General features: G+C 48.6%; 1 protein-coding gene across 3 annotated transcripts in view; it reads left to right on the forward strand.

Annotated features, from left to right (window-relative positions):
- Positions 1-17,033, forward strand: part of si:ch73-12o23.1 (lysosomal alpha-glucosidase) — a 63,352-nt gene that overhangs the window by 33,547 nt on the left and 12,772 nt on the right. For all 3 annotated transcript variants that reach the window (XM_038819964.1, XM_038819963.1, XM_038819965.1), the window contains 6 exons: positions 1,530-1,614; positions 1,914-2,031; positions 5,397-5,530; positions 7,372-7,523; positions 11,106-11,254; positions 12,886-13,027. In XM_038819964.1, coding sequence (XP_038675892.1) covers positions 1,530-1,614; positions 1,914-2,031; positions 5,397-5,530; positions 7,372-7,523; positions 11,106-11,254; positions 12,886-13,027 — 780 coding nt within the window. The remainder of the gene's footprint in view (positions 1-1,529; positions 1,615-1,913; positions 2,032-5,396; positions 5,531-7,371; positions 7,524-11,105; positions 11,255-12,885; positions 13,028-17,033) is intronic.

Here is a 17,033-nt window from a genome sequence, read left to right on the forward strand (position 1 = left end):
CAAATCTTTCTTTACTTTTTACACCGGCACTTCCTCAGTAAAGTGGGCTGAGCAAATGTACGCCCTCACTTACTGTACCTTCCAGGAGGGGGAAACCAGCAGGGAGTGATCGTCGGTCCTGAATGTAAGAATTTAAAAACCCGTCTTCTCTCTTTTTGGATGTACAGTGGAAGGTTTTCGGCACTGGTGGGGGTTTTGCACCACTCCAATACCACGTTTCAGGCGATATACAAGACTGAAAAAGGCCCTAAGCTCAGACTGGGGCCTTGCTTTCCTCGGTGTGTCCTAATAACCTGAGGCATTTACACCCAAGGTCAAACTTTGCTGCCACATAATGACTCCAATATCATCCTCTCAGCATTTCTTATCCTCAAACCACAACAAATAATTGTCCATTTTTATACAGATGTTGGACAATGACCGTGTTTATGCTCCACATGACCCTCCTCCCACCCTACTTCATCTGATATGATCAGCGTGTCCTTCTATTCCTTTCTGCCTTGTGTTTATCTGGTATCCCCTCAAACACATCTATGCTATTCACTTCAAACCTCTCATATGGCAGAGATTAAAAACAGAAAATGCTAGGAATATTCAGCAGCTCTGACAGTATCTATGGAGTGAGAAAGAGAGTTAAGTCTGTGAAAGGAAGATCATGGGGGGCAAGAGAAATTCAAGGATAAAGTTTCACGATGCGAGATCAAAAGTGAGAGCTAATGGAACAAGAAACAAATGTCGTGTCCAGAGGAGGAGTGACTGGTAGGATACTGGATAGCTGCTGTCCATTCTCACCACGTTCTGGCCAAATTAGTTTCTATTAGATGTATTAGACCATTAGACCATAAGACATAGGAGCAGAATTAGGCCACTTGGCCCATCGAGCCTGCCCCACCATTCAATTATGGCTGATATTTTCTCATCCCCATTCTCCTGCCTTCTCCCCATAACCCTGATCCCCTTATTAATGAAGAACCTACCTATCTCTGCGTTAGGGACACTCAGCGAATTGGCCGCCGCAGCATTTTGCAGTAGAGTTCCACCAATTCACCACCCTCTGGCTGAAGAAATTCCTCCTCGTCTCAGTTTTAAAGGATCGTCCCTTTGGTCTGAGATGGTGTCCTCTGGTTCTAGGTTTTAGTGACTATCTTACACTTATGGTCCTGGATTTAAACTCAACCACAACAAAAACGTCTTCCCAACCTCGACCCCATTAAACCCTGTCTTCATTTTAAAGACCTCTATCAGACTCGCCCCTAAGCCTTCTTTCTTCTGGAGTAAAGAGTCCAAGCCTGTTCAGTCTTTCCTGATAGGTAGAATTCTCAGTTCTGGTATCCTGCTTGTAAATCTTTTGTGCAACTGCTCCAGTGCCTCTATATCACTGTTATATTCTGGAGACCCACACTGTGTGCAGTACCTCCCAAGTGTGGTCTAACCATGTTTAACATGCCTCTTGGCTTTTCAATATTCTTCAATTTAGAAATGAACCTCATTTTAATTTTTTTTAAACACACCACTCTGGAATATTCTAGGATATGAATGAACCCTCGAACTTTGTGGATGGATCGCAGAGTGGGTGCCCTTCCAATGAGCTTGAAAACCCACCATACGTCCCAGGTAAGACCTGAGTCACATCTATGGGTCATACTGATGGAAATAGAGAGAGGGGTGGCAGAGGAATATCACTTTATTCACTCTGAACTAAAATCTAATTATAATTCAAGTTCTTGATTTTGATGCAAACAGTACCAATAGTTTGTAGTTTTAGGATTGATCCAAGTGGATGGTGGGAATTGTCTGGAGTGGGGGAGGGGGGGAGAGTCCGGGGTAGGAATGGAGAGCCATGTAGGGTAGGGTGTGGAGTGAGGGGTGTTTATTGCTGCTCTCTGTGACTCTGTGTTGGGTTTCTCTGTCAGGTGTACTGGGCGGCATTTTACGCAGTCAAACTATTTGTGCCTCAGCAAAGCAGAACGCATCAACACATTATAATGTGCACAGTCTGTACGGGCTAATGGAGGCCAAAGCCTCCGCAAGGTAAGTCTGTTGTAAACTTTCATACAACACGGTAGCACAGCGGTTAGCACTGTTGTTTCATAGCGCCAGGGACCTGGTTTGGATTCCTGTCTTGGGTCACTGTCTGTGCGGAGTCTACACGTTCTCCCCGTGGCTGCGTGGGTTTCCTCTGGGTGCTCCAGTTTCCTCCCACAAGTCCCAAAAAACGTGCTTGTTGAATGAATTGGGCACTCGGAATTCGACCTTTGTGTACCCAAACAGGCGCCGGAGTGTGGCGACTAGGGGATTTTCACAGTAACTTCATCGCAGTGTTAATGTAAGTCTACTTGTGACACTAATAAAGATTATTAACCGACAGAAAGATCGGCATTAATCCTTTAGAAATCTTTGAAGTAAAACTAAACCAATATATATGTGATTGGTGCAGTTGGTAGACAGGATTCTTTCATTTCTGGGATCCAACATTCGGCCGTATCTGAGGCTGACTTTATCTAAGCCAGACTGGCGGTCATTGTAGGGTCTACGGTCAGTGCAGGTCCTAATGTGATGCCTGTGTTCAGTGTGAGGCCTGTGTCCAGCGATGCCTGTGGTCAGTGTGGGCTTTGCAGTCAGTTTTGGGCTTGCAATGTTGGTGTGGCATCTTCAGTGTGGGGCTTGCAGTCAGTGTTGGGTCTGCATGCGGTGTCCATGAGAAGACCTGTGGTCACTGTGGGATTGATCAGTGCAGGGCCTATGGTCACTGGTGACTGAGGTCAGAACGGGATCAGTGTGGGCCCTACAGTCAGTTTCAGGCCTGTGATTAATAAAAGGATATTTAATGTGGGACCTGCGGTCAGTGTCCTTTGGTCAGTGTAAGGCCATCAGTCAGTGTGGGCCTGCGGTCAGGGTGGGGCCTGCGGTCAGCGTGGGGCCTGCAATCAGCGCGAGGCCTGCCGTCAATGCGGTCTGCCATCAATGCGGGGCGTGTAATCAGCGTGTGGTGTGCAATCAGCGTATGGACTGTGATCAGTGTGAGGGCTGTGATCAGTGTGAGGGCTGTGATCAGTGTGAGGGCTGTGATCAGTGTGAAGACTGTGATCAGTGTGAGGGCTGTGATCAGTGTGAGGACTGTGATCAGTGTGAAGACTGTGATCAGTGTGAAGGCTGTGATCAGTGTGAGGACTGTGATCAGTGCGAAGACTGTGATCAGTGCGAAGACTGTGATCAGTGCGAGGGCTGTGATCAGTGCGAGGGCTGTGATCAGTGCGAGGGCTGTGATCAGTGCGAGGGCTGTGATCAGTGCGAGCGGCTGTGATCAGTGCGGAGGGCTGTGATCAGTGCGAGGGCTGTGATCAGTGCGAGGGCCTGTGATCAGTTCGAGGGCTGTGATCAGTGCGAGGGCTGTGATCATGTGCGAGGGCTGTGATCAGTGCGAGGGCTGTGATCGTGCGAGGGCTGTGATCAGTGCGAGGGCTGTGATCAGTGCGAGGGCTGTGATCAGTGCCGAGGGCTGTCGATCAGTGCGAGGGCTGTGATCAGTGCGAGGGCTGTGATCAGTGCGAGGGCTGGATCAGTGTGAGGGCTGTGATCAGTGCGAGGCTGTGATCAGTGCGAGGGCTGTGATCAGTGTGAGGGCTGTGATCAGTGCGAGGGCTGTGATCAGTGCGAGGGCTGTGATCAGTGCGAGGGCTGTGATCAGTGCGAGGGCTGTGATCAGTGCGAGGGCTGTGATCAGTGCGAGGGCTGTGATCAGTGCGAGGGCTGTGATCAGTGCGAGGGCTGTGATCAGTGCGAGGGCTGTGATACGTGCGAGGGCTGTGATCAGTGCGAGGGCTGTGATCAGTGCGAGGGCTGTGATCAGTGCGAGGGCTGTGATCAGTGCGAGGGCTGTGATCAGTGCGAGGCTGTGATCAGTGCGAGGGCTGTGATCAGTGCGAGGGCTGTGATCAGTGCTGAGGGCTGTGATCAGTGCGAGGGCTGTGATCAGTGCGAGGGCTGTGTCAGTGCGAGGGCTGTGATCAGTGTGAGGGCTGTGATCAGTGCGAGGGCTGTGATCTGTGGTGCTCCTGTGATCAGTGCGAGGGCATGTGATCAGTGCGAGGGCTGTGATCAGTGCGAGGGCTGTATCAAGTGCGAGGGCTGTGATCAGTGCGAGGGGCTGTGATCAGGCGAGGGCTGTGATCAGGTGCGCGGGCTGTGATCAGTGCGGAGGGTGCTGTGATCAGTGCGAGGGCTGTGATCAGTGCGAGGGCTTGTGATCAGTGCGAGGGCTGTGATCAGTGTGAGGGCTGTTGATCAGTGTGAGGGCTGTGATCAGTCGTGAGGACTGTGATCAGTGTGAAGGCTGTGCATCAGTGCGAGGGCTTGTATCAGGGCGGCGGGCTGTGATCAGTGTGAGGACTGTGATCAGCGCGAGGACTGTGATCAGTGTGAGGACTGTGATCAGTGTGAAGGCTGTGATCAGTGTGAAGACTGATCAGTGTGAGGGCTGTGATCAGTGTGAGGGCTGTGATCAGTGTGAGGACTGTGATCAGTGTGAGGACTGTGATCAGTGTGAGGGCTGTGATCAGTGCGAGGGCTGTGATCAGTGCGAGGGCTGTGATCAGTGTGAGGACTGTGATCAGCGCGAGGACTGTGATCAGTGTGAGGACTGTGATCAGTGTGAAGGCTGTGATCAGTGTGAAGACTGATCAGTGTGAGGGCTGTGATCAGTGCGAGGACTGTGATCAATGCGAGGACTGTGATCAGTGCGAGGACTGTGATCAGTGTGTAGACTGATCAGTGTGAAGGCTGTGATCAGTGTGAGGACTGTGATCAGTGTGAAGACTGTGATCAGTGTAAAGACTGATTAGTGTGAGGACTGTGATCAGTGTGAAGACTGATCAGTGTGGGGGCTGTGATCAGTGTGAGGGCTGTGATCAGTGCGAGGGCTGTGATCAGTGCGAGGGCTGTGATCAGTGTGAGGACTGTGATCAGCGCGAGGACTGTGATCAGTGCGAGGGCTGTGATCAGTGCGAGGGCTGTGATCAGTGTGAGGGCTGTGATCAGCGTGAAGACTGTGATCAGCGTGAAGACTGTGATCAGCGTGAGGACTGTGGTCAGCGCGAGGGCTGTGATCAGTGCGAGGGCTGTGATCAGTGCGAGGACTGTGATCAGTGCGAGGGCTGTGATCAGTGCGAGGACTGTGATCAGTGCGAGGACTGTGATCAGTGTGAGGGCTGTGATCAGTGCGAGGGCTGTGATCAGTGTGAGGGCTGTGATCAGTGTGAGGACTGTGATCAGTGCGAGGGCTGTGATCAGTGTGAGGGCTGTGATCAGTGTGAGGACTGTGATCAGTGTATTTAAAGTGATAACCAAATAATGCTTCTGTGTTGATTGGGTGAAATGTTACTTTTTCTTTGCCCAAGTGCTTTAATCAAAATCCGGAACAAGCGCCCATTTGTAATTTCTCGATCAACATTCCCAAGTCAAGGCAGGTACTCTGGACACTGGCTGGGAGACAACGAGAGTAAATGGAAGGACATGTACTTTTCTATTGCAGGTACTGAGTGGCTTATCCTCAACATGTGGGTGAGCATGCGTGTATATGAGTGCGGGTATGTCCTGCATGAATGAATAGGCCTTCCTCCCTAATCGCACTTTGGGTGTACCTAGGCCACATGAACTGCGGTGGTTCAAAAAGGTGGCTCACCATCAATGCCAATTAGGCATGGGCAATCAGTGAATAAGAAACAGAATTGCCATCTGTCACATCCCAAGAAAGAAGAGAAAAGGCATGATATATGGACCCACAAGATATGTTGTGCATGTGTGTGCAAGTTTGAGTGTGCATATGTATTTGGTGTTGTACATCATTATTATCTGAGCCAACCTATTTTGTGTGTGTTATCCATTCATCCATCACTCCTGTATCCATTGATCATCAGTACGTCAATTTTGTAAGCCTCGTCCTTTGGTTCAAATCCACCCCCCCCACCCCATCCCCCCCCCCCCCCCCCCCCCCCCCACACACACACACCTAGACATTCCCAATTTTAATTGCTCCATCATTTGTGATGGATGAATGCATCTAGATCAGGCATTGTCAAAATCGGGGGCGTGACCCACGGATGGGTCGCGGGTGGGTGTCGGGAGGGTCGCGGAGCCGTCTGTTGCGGCGCTCCCGACCGCGCAAATCCGTTCACAACAGCCACAGCAGCCAACTTTTACCAATGCCGGCTGCAAGCGGCCTTCAAAATGGCCACGAACATATTTTTTAAAATGCGGCCGCACTGTGCATGCATGCCTGCGCAGAGTTTTGCGCATGCGCACTGATGAGCGGGCACGCATGCGCAGTGCGGTAGTATTTTTACAAATCTGGTCGCAGTCTTTTTGAAGGCCGTTCGCAGCCAGCCTTGTTAAAAATCAGCTGCAAAAGGTTCGGGGAGAATGATGTGATTGGTTGCTTTCTGAACTTTGATGCTGATGAAGTCTCTTACTCCCAGAATGTTGAGTGATCCAACGATGGTTTCACCGCAGCTGTAACTTCAACCAAGAGATGTCAACTTTTTAAGTCTTGATTTTTAAACATTCCAAAACAAAGTGCCTGCAGGTCGTATTTGGAAGCTTTATCAATTAATTGATTTTTAAGTGTCTTTTTTAAAACATTTTTAATTGTAATGTTTAGGTGAAATGTGGTGAACCTCCAATTTCTAGAGGATGAAAACATTTTCAGTTTCTGCATTTTTTTCCTGTTAAACTTTATCAAATAAAATCTCCCCAGAATTTGTAGAAAGAAAGCCGGCTGCTGCGGCTGTTGCCCGCGAATTTGCGCAATCGGAGACGCAGAAGATTTTTTAAAAAAAATTATGTAATCTTTCTGCCTGAAGGGAGGCAGAGAGCATGTCACGCCCCCCGAACATTGACATCACGTGCTTTGGGCGCAAATGCGATTCCTCCATTTTGTCAGCAGCAAGCAAGGTAAGAGAAAATGGTGGGTCGTGAAGGTCAGCCGGCGTGGGCTGCAAAGGTCGACCGGGTTTGGTCGTGAATGTCGGCCGCCGTGGGTCGCGAAGGTTGGCCGCCGTGGGTCGCAAAAGTTGGCCGCCGTGGGTCGCAAAGGTTGGCCGCCGTGGGTCGCGAAGATCGGCCGGTTTAGGTCCTGAAGGTTGGCTGGTTAGTAAAAATGGGTCCCTGGAAATAAAGTTTGAAAAACACGGATCTAGATGAATGGATGAATGCGTCGCACCTAGATTGCTTGGGCCTAGATTCTGGAATTTGATCCCCAAATCTCTCCACCTTTCCCTCTTCAAGACACCTCCCCTTCGGCCAACCTGTCCTAATATCATCTATGTGGCTTGGTGTTATCACCCCCTGAACCTCTTGAACGTTTCTATTCTGCAGGAATCCTGAACTTCAATATGTTTGGAATTCCTCTTGTGGGAGCGGATATTTGTGGATTTAGAGGGAGTACCACAGAAGAATTGTGTATCCGATGGATGCAGCTTGGCGCCTTCTACCCATTCTCGCGAAACCACAATGTCGAAAAGGAGAAGGTTGTGAGGAGTTTGCCGGATATATTTGTGTTTATGTTTAGATATATATGAAACTAATAACTGAAAAGCGGCAGTAAGAGATAACTTTGCATTTATAAAGCACCTTTCACAACCTCATGAGGTCAATCATCTCAGTCCCAGGACATCACTGCAGGAGTAATGTCATACATCTCAGGGTAGTGTCCTTGGCCCAGCCATCGTCAGCTGCTTAGGCAGCACGGTGGCACAATGGTTAGCACTGCAGCTTCACTACGCCAGGGGCCCAGGTTTGACTCGGCCCTCTGGTGATTGTCAGTGTGGAGTTACCACTTCCCGTGTCTGCGTGGGCTTCCTCCAGGTGCTCTGGTTTCCTCCCACAGTCAAAAGATGTGCAGGTTAGGTGGATTGACCAGGCTAAAATTGCCCCTTAGTGTCCAAAGATATCCATGATGTGGAGATGCCGGCGTTGGACTGGGGTGAGCACAGTAAGAAGTCTTACAACACCAGGTTAAAGTCCAACATGTTTGTTTCAAACACTAGCTTTTGGAGCACTGCTCCTTCCTCAGGTGAATGAAGAGGTATGTTCCAGAAACATATATATAGACAAATTCAAAGATGCCAGACAATGCTTAGAATGCGAGCATTTGCAGGTAATTAAATCTTTACAGATCCAAAGATAGGGGTAACCCCAGGTTAAAGAGGTGTGAATTGTCTCCAGCCAGGACAGTTGGTAGGATTTCGCAAGCCCAGGCCAGATGGTGGGGGATGAATGTAATGCAACATGAATCCCAGGTCCTGGTTGAGGCCGCATTCATGTGTGCGGAACTTGGCTATACGTTTCTGCGCGGCGATTCTGTGTTGTCGCGCGTCCTGAAGGCCGCCTTGGAGAATGCTTACGACAGTGTTGGATGGTGTCGTGGTTGCTGTTCTGAAGGCTGGGTAGTTTGCTGCACACAATCGTTTGTTTGAGGTTGCGCGGTTGTTTGAAGGCCAGTAGTGGGGATGTGGGGATGACCTTGGCAAGATGTTCATCTTCATCGATGACATGTTGAAGGCTGCGAAGAAGATGTCGTAGTTTCTCCGCTCCGGGAAAGTACTGGACGACGAAGGGTACTCTGTCAGTTGTGTCCCGTGTTTGTCTTCTGAGGAGGTCATTTTTTTTGCTGTGGCGCGTTGAAACTGGCGATCGTGAGTCGAGCTCCATATCCCGTTCGACTACGACATCTTCTTCGTGGCAATCTCTGCAAGACGTGCCAGATCATCGACATGGATACCACTATTACACGTGAGAACACCACCCACCAGGTACGCGGTACATAGTCATGCGACTCGGCCAACGTTGTCTACCTCCTACGCTGCAGGAAAGGATGTCCTGAAGCGTGGTACATTGGCGAGACTGTGCAGACGCTAAGACAACGAATGAATGGACATCCCACGACAATCACCAGGCAGGAATGTTCCCTTCCAGTCGGGGAACACTTCAGCAGTCAAGGGCATTCGGCCTCTGATCTCCGGGTAAGCGTTCTCCAAGGCGGCCTTCAGGACGCGCGACAACGCAGAATCGCCGGGCAGAAACTTATAGCCAAGTTCCGCACACCTGAGTACGGCCTCAACCGGGACCTGGGATTCATGTTGCATTACATTCATCCCCCACCATCTGGCCTGGGCTTGCGAAATCCTACCAACTGTCCTGGCTGGAGACAATTCACATCTATTTAACCTGGGGTTACCCCTATCTCTGGATCTGTAAAGATACAATTACCTGCAAATGCTCGCACTCTTAAGCATTGTCTGGCATCTTTGAATTTGTCTATATATATGTTTCTGGAAGATACCTCTTCATTCACCTGAGGAAGGAGCAGTGCTCCGAAAGCTAGTGTTTGAAACAAACATGTTGGACTTTAACCTGGCATTGTAAGACTTCTTACTGTGTCCAAAGATGTGCAGGTTAGATAGGGTCAGGGAGTGGGCCTGGGTAGGGTGTTGTTTCGGACGTCCAGTGCAGACTCAGTGGGTCTGGACAGGCGCCGGAATGTGGCGACTAGGCTTTTCACAGTAACTTCATTGAAGCCTACTCGTGACAATAAGCGATTTTCATTTCATTTCATTTCATTCTACAAAAGTTCACTCCCTCTCCACCAACAAAAGGCTCCTTTCAGCATCTTACAAACCCACCACCCCTGTTATCTAGAAGAACCAGAGCAGCAGATACCTGGCAACACCACCAGCTGCAGGTTCCCCTCCAAGCCACTCACCATGCTGAGTTGGAAATATATCGCCCTTCCTTTACTGTTGCTGGGTCAATATCCTGGAACTCCCTCCCTAACAGCACTATGGGTGTAACTACACCACAGCAAATGCAGCAGTTCAAGAAGGCAGCTCACCACCAACTTCTCAAGGGGAGTTAGGGATGGGCAATAAATGTTGGTCTAGCCAGTGAAGCACACATCCCCTAAATGAATTTTAAAACACTGTTGTGATGTTGGAAATGTACCAGCCCATTTGCAAACTGCAAGGGGCCACAAACAGCAATGAGTTAAATTACCAGATAATTTACTTTTTGTGATGTTGGTTGAGGGAAAATGATTGGCCGGGACACAGGGGAGAACTCCGCTGTAAAAAGTGCCACAGAATTTGTAGCTTCCATTTGAGGGTTCAATGGGACCTCAGCTGAATGTCTTGGCCAAAAGGTGCAGTGTTTCTTTATTACTATACTGGGAATATCAGACCAGATACTCCATGCCAGCATTTGCTCATCAGCTCAAGAGCTCAGGTGATGACTTTGTTGAGGGGATCACTCTTGGGTTTCCTCCCATGTGGAGTGAAGGGGTGCAGGGCTCATTTAGCTTCCTCAGTGTGCTCCTGATTTAGCTAAGCAACTATAGGCAGTTTGCCGTCTGAGAGACCAGGCACACTCTCATACCAAGTCAAACAATAGCGCTTTCACATTCTGAGGTGGGACTTCCCTTACTCGCCCTGAACACTGGAGGAGCTCCAACTGCCCTCGTTGGGAGTTGGCATTGAGTAGCAATCACGCAAGCCAGAGTCTCCTCTTCCTAGTGAAAGTTGTAGCCAGAGGTACTATTCCAGAGTCTGCAGTTAAAGCAACCCTTCCATTACTACACCAAATTCAGCATTTATCCGACATACAGTCCAACATGGGCAGCAGAATTGGAGAGCAAAATGCCATCCTCGGAATTCTTCCCCTTCAATCTCCTTTCTGCAGGATAATATCCTGCTTACCCAAGCAATGGGTCTGAGATCAGAGTCTCCGGAAAGCTGGGTGGAACCCTGTGACATTGAACCCGATGGTGCTCTGCCTAACTGCCCTGCCGCCTGTCAATATTTTGGGATTAAAAGTGACTTATTGAACCATAGATTGGTTACAGCACAGAAGGTCACGTGGCCTACTGTACCAGCTCTTGACAAAAGCAGCTTAGCCAGTCCCACCCTTTCCCAGAGCCTGCAGATATTTTCTCTCCGGATATTTATCCGATGCCCTTATGAAATTTTGCCCTGCACCCCCAAGTCAAGGTCATTAATATAAAGTAACAATTTAGCAGTTGACTCTGTAATTAATGTTGAAAGTTATTTTTTTTCCAGGCTCAGGACCCTATGGCTTTCAGTGAATCTGCTCAGGAAGCAATGAAATGTGCTCTCCTGCTCCGCTACACTCTATTCCCATACCTCTACACTCTCTTTCATCGCTCGCATGTCCTCGGAGAAACAGTTGCCAGAGCAATTCTCTTTGAGTAAGTTGCTGCTTATCGTTCCCTGATATTCACCTCTTTCCATCTGGTATGGGGGACTCAGCCTCTGCTATTGAATCAGTTTTTCAGTTTTTGGTGATTTCCCAGTCTGGTTGGTCCAATGATGGTCCATAGTTTCTACCTAAAGGAGGGCAACATGTAATAAAGTTATTCAGCCGGATTCTCCGTTCCTGAGACTATGGGCATGATTCTCTGGAAAGATTTCTGGAAAGTGTGCTGGTGAGCGGGAATTGCTGCGAGCTTCCCGATGCTCAGCCCAGCGAGGCTCGCAAAGCTATTTAACCTTAATTGATCCATTTAACAAGGCCTCACGAGCTTCTCGCCACAAATGACGGCTCGCCAGCTGATTTACTGGCACCGCACTCGCCAGCCCCCTGCTAACAAGGCCGAACAGCTCTTAAGCTGCACTTGCTCAGCCAACCCCAGTCTGCTCGCAATAATGGCGCCAAGGAGGCCAGCCCCAAAATTTGGGGATGCTGACCTGGGGAGGCGCCTGGTCAAGGTGGAGGCCAGGAGGGATGCCCTGTTTCCCCCGGGGCCCCGGGAGGGAGAGCCACAAGGCAGCCAGTGCTGCCTGGGACCGAGGTGACGGCAGCAGACGGCTCGGGGAGTGTGACCAGATGGATTGGCCTTCAGTGCCGGAGAAGGTCAACGACCTATACCGGACAGCATGAGTGAGTATACACCCCCCCCCCCCGCCCAAACCCCAAGGCGACCCCCAACCCTCCCTCCCCCTTAAACCCTCCCTTCACACTCCCACCTCCACAACACTGAACCACGCGTGTGGCTAACGATGCCCTCTCAGTATCTCCTCAGGAAAAGCTCCCCCATAATTGGCAGGAGAAGGTGCAGACTGGCGGTGGGGTGCCAGACTTAAGAAGCCTCATCTCCTTCATGGAGCTGGTCCTGGAGGCTCCGCTGCTGCAATGTCTACTTCCTTGAGCAGCTCTAGCTCGTACAGCCTCAGTGCATCCCCCAGGACTGCGGCGACTAGGAGGAAGGTCACCATTGCTGGTTTAATTCCAATTTCCATTGTCCGCAGTGGGTGAAAGACCCAACATGTTAGCATGTTGCCTACCTCTGTGCCCAACCAGGTCCACCGGGCTACACTGTGGCCCCGGCTAGCACTGTGGACCCTGCCCCTGCATGTCCGACCCTGCACCCCATCGGTTCCCGGCACTATGGGGGGGCCTATGGCCCTGGGCTCCGACCCTGCTGCCCACCTGTTATGTTTTTTGATTATTGTTCCGAAGATTGCTTTTCCCTGACCCTTCCCCCTGTCTGATTCACCGTGCCCTGGTCTGTACCTAGCAGGAGGTGGGCACGTTACTCCAGAAACAGCAGTGAATGGGGTCGGGATCACCAACCAGTGTCTTAGCCTCTCCAAGTGTAAATTCTGCTTGTTTGTACAGCGATAATGAATAAAATCCCCATCCTCACTATCTCTGAACACTGTGTCCAATAATGACGTCCCCGGACCCTACTTCAGTTAATTCCCAGAATGCGGCACTGCTCCAGGGCAAGTGGCTGAGGTGCAATTTACTTGTGGAGAACTTTGTGGGGTTTTTTGGCAGGTGACATTCTGAAGTTGCTCCTTATTTTTTCCAATTCAGGTTTCCTGAAGATAGAAACACTTACTCCATCGACAGGCAGTTTCTGTGGGGTAGCAGCCTCCTCATTAGCCCAGCGTTAGAACCAGGGGCAGTCTCTGTCACCGCATACTTCCCCAAAGGGATTTGGTACAACTTTTACACAGTAAGTATGGGCTTCCAGTCAATCAGTGAGTATGGAGGAAAGAACAGAGTGCTGTTATGGGCCAGGGTTTAGAGAACACCAAAGTGTATCATGGAGTTTACCTGACCCACAACCTTTAATAGATTTTGGTATGGAGAGCACACGGCCCACTCTACAGGAGCGGTACAGCAGAAATGGAAAAGTATTTTTTAAAGCAAAACAATGTTTATTCTATGAACTCAAGTTAACCTTTGTAAAACATACAGTGAACATCTTGGCAACCATTAATTCAAATACAACCCCAAAGAATACAACACTAAGTAATCCTTAATAACTTCCCGAACAACATCCAGAAAACAAACAAAACACCTTTTAACAGAAGCACATCAGGTTTACATTCACTACTGAAAACATGTTTAATTCTGAATTCACCAAATGATCAAGAGATAGTTTTTTCATGGCAGAGAGAACAGCAGTACATCTGCTTTGTCTGGCTTCAGCTCCAATACTGAAAACAAAACCAAAAAGACACAGATACACCCAAACTTTTCTCAAAGTGAAACTAAGAAACAGAGCCAGAGCTCAGCTTCACTCACACTCTGACATCACTGCAGCAACATGAGCATTCAAACATTTCTTAAAGTGACATTCTCATGACCGTGTTGGTGAAGAAAGACCTTCTGAACACTGGCCATGAAGTGGTTTGTGGTTTAATTGCAAAACCTGATCCTGCCCTCGCTCATGTTACCAACTCTGTTTGGACCTATAAAGGTTTGCCTCCAACCAGCCTGACAAATCAAAAAGTCTTTTCCCATTTTCCAATGATTTACTTACTAATAATAATCGCTTAATGTCACTAGTAGGCTTCAATGAAGTTACTATGGAAAGGCCCCTAGTCGCCACATTCCGGCACCTGTTCGGGGAGGTTGGTACGGGAATTGAACCCGTGCTGCTGGCATTGTTCTGCATTACAAGTCAGGTATTTAGCCCACTGTGCTAAACCAGCCCCTAATAAACAGAATTGGATATGGAGGATGGATTTTTAAAAACGTTCCTATGATTTGGTTTCTGCTGATTGCTGCTCACAGCAATGTCTGCGAATTCTGACTTAATTATGACCTGATAGAGGTCTTTAACATTGTGATGGGTAGATGTGGAGAGAAAGTTTCCACTTGTGAGAGAATCCAAAACTAAGTGTTGTAAGTACAGCTTTGACAAAGAGTCATACAGATTCAAAAGGTTAGCTCCCTTTTCTCTCCACAGATGCTGTCAGTCCTGCTGAGATAATAATAACCCTTTATTGTCACAAGTATGAAGTTACTGTGAAAAGCCCCTTTGTCTAGTATTTTCTGTTTTGTTTTAGATACAAAATCATCATTACAACACAGGATGCCAGTCAGCTCAAAGGGCCTATGCCAGCTCTTGGTCGAGCAATTTAATCAGCCCCATTGCCCTGCTTTATCCTGGTAGTCCCACAACTTTATTTCCCTCAAACATCCATCCATATTTATTTTTGAAATCGTTCATCATCTTTGCTTCCACCGCCCTCATTACCTCAGGTCGTTACCACTTGCTGTATAAAAAAAATGCTTCCTCACATCCCCACTCCCTGCATCTCTTTCCCAAAACCTTAATTCTATGTTGTTTTGTCCGTTGGCTAATGGGAACAACTTTTTTTTGCCTACCTTATCAAAACCTGTCATAATCTTGTACGTCTCTATCAAATCTCCCCTCAATCTCCTTTGGTCCAAGGGGACCAACCTCAGCTTCTCCAACTGAACCTTGTAACTAAATTCCCTCATCCCTGGAACCAGTCTGGAAAATCTCCTTTGCGCCTTCTCGCGGACCTTCACTCCTTAAAGTGTGATGACCAGAACTGGATGCAATACTCTAGTTTGGGGGCCTAACCAGAGCTTTATACAGGTTCAATATAACTTCTCTGATTTTGTACTCAGTATCTCTGTTTATTAAGCCCAAGATTCAATTTGCTTTGCTACTTATTCTCTCAATATGTCCGACCACTTTCAAAGATCTAAGCACAGAAACTCCCAGATCTCCCTATCCCAGTGTAGTCTTTACTACTGTCATTTAGTCTAGATCACCTCCCTCTATCCCTTTAACAAAATACATCACCACACACCTATCTGTCCATTCTGATAGCCTGTCTGTGTCCTCTTATAATGACTTGGTATAATCCTCACTGTTTGTCATGCCTCTATGTTTGATGTCATTGGCAAATTTTGAATTTTTTTCTCTGTATTCCAATATCCAAGTGATTTATATAAATATCGAAAAAGCAGTAGGGAAGATTGGAATATTGTAGCAAGCCCTTCCACTACAATCATTCCTATTTCATTTAGCAATCTGGGATATAATCCATGTGGACCAGGTGATCTATCCACTCTGAACATAGATAGCCTTTCCATTAAATCCCTGCTATCAATTTATCCTGGCTGGCTTCCTTCCTTCATCCAGGTTCTACTTTAGATTGTTTCTTGATTTTCTCCATTGCCATCTAAACTTTAATACAATGATCGCATTTACCTGACAGATCACCCCATGGACACATTCACTGGATTCAGGCCAAACTCGCCTTCTTCGAGGGGGCAGAGAATCCCTGATGATGCCCAAATCGGGGGTGGCGACGCTTTCGCGATGCTCCGCCCCCTGAAAAGCAGCATCCTCTAGGAGTACAGCACACGCCTTATCCACGGCCTCAGGCCAAGGCCCGCACCACGACGCTCCGCCCCCGATCGGCCAAGTTCCCGACGGTGTGGGACACGTGTGGTCTCGCCCGTTGTGAACTCAGCGGGGTGGCTGCGGACTCAGTCTGGCACAACCACAGTTGGAGGGCAGATCCGTGGGCAAGGGGGGGCTTCATTCGGGGCTGTGGGCACTGTGGGCGGGCAGTCCGGGGCGCGCGAGCGGCCGAAGGGGGGTACTATTTCTTTGCAGTCCGGGTCCGCCATGAAACATGTGCGACAATGCTCTGGGCCTTATCGGCAGTTAGAGCTGGGAACTGTACGCTACCTCCCTGCTAAACCCCCCCCCCCCCTTCCGGGAACTTGTTTTACTGGCGTAAAACAGCACCATTTCCACGCCGACGTGGGGACTTAGTCTCCCAAATGGAGAATCCAGCCCATGGTCACTTGACCCACCTCATTCCCCAGCTACAGCTATATCTCCTTCCTAGTTGGACTGGGAACATGCAGGTCAGGGAGGTTCTCCTGAACACATTTCAGAAACTCCTCCCACTCTTTACCCTTCACAATAAATGAGGAGATCAACTCAGACTGTAGTTCGAATTTGGGACTCGCTACCCCAGGAATGGGTTGAGAAAGAAACTTAGCTGCTTTCAGAAGGAAGCTAGATGAGCACAAGACGAGAAAAGGGATTTGCTAAAAAGTTGAGATGAGGTAAATGGGAGGAGACATCTGCACCAACACAGGTTGGTTGTCCATGATGGCCTGTTTCTGTGTGCTAATTCCAGGAATATCCTGAAGAGTTGGCAACTTGACACCATTCACCTGAATGAACTTGCCACTGGGATCATTGGCTAAGGCAAATATGGGTAACACCAAGTCCATATTTGTCATTCAATGAAATGCAGCAAACTCAATTTAACTGGGGATTCTTTACCGGGGCTCCCTGAGGTGGACATCAAAGTTCACATGGCACTATCCAAAGAAGAGCAGGTGCCTTGGGGCCAATATTTGTCCCTCAGCCATCAGACTGCAAAAAAATATAAAATACAACAATTTCTTACATTCATCACACAAAGATGATAGAAATGGAAATTAGTAATTCTTTCAAAAGGAAATTGGGTTGGCTTTTGAGGGAAGTAAACTTGCAAAGCTACGAGGATAAGAGTGGAGAAATGGGACTGATTGGATTGCTCTACAGAGAGCCAGCATGGACTTGATGGGATGAATGGCCACCTTCTGTGCTGTAATGGCCCCAAGGCAGTGCAGCACTCCGTTACCTTTGTATGGTAGCATGGACTGTGGGCTCAATTCTCTGAAATGGA

This window comes from Scyliorhinus canicula, chromosome 15, assembly GCF_902713615.1.
Source record: "Scyliorhinus canicula chromosome 15, sScyCan1.1, whole genome shotgun sequence".
NCBI lineage: Eukaryota > Metazoa > Chordata > Chondrichthyes > Carcharhiniformes > Scyliorhinidae > Scyliorhinus > Scyliorhinus canicula.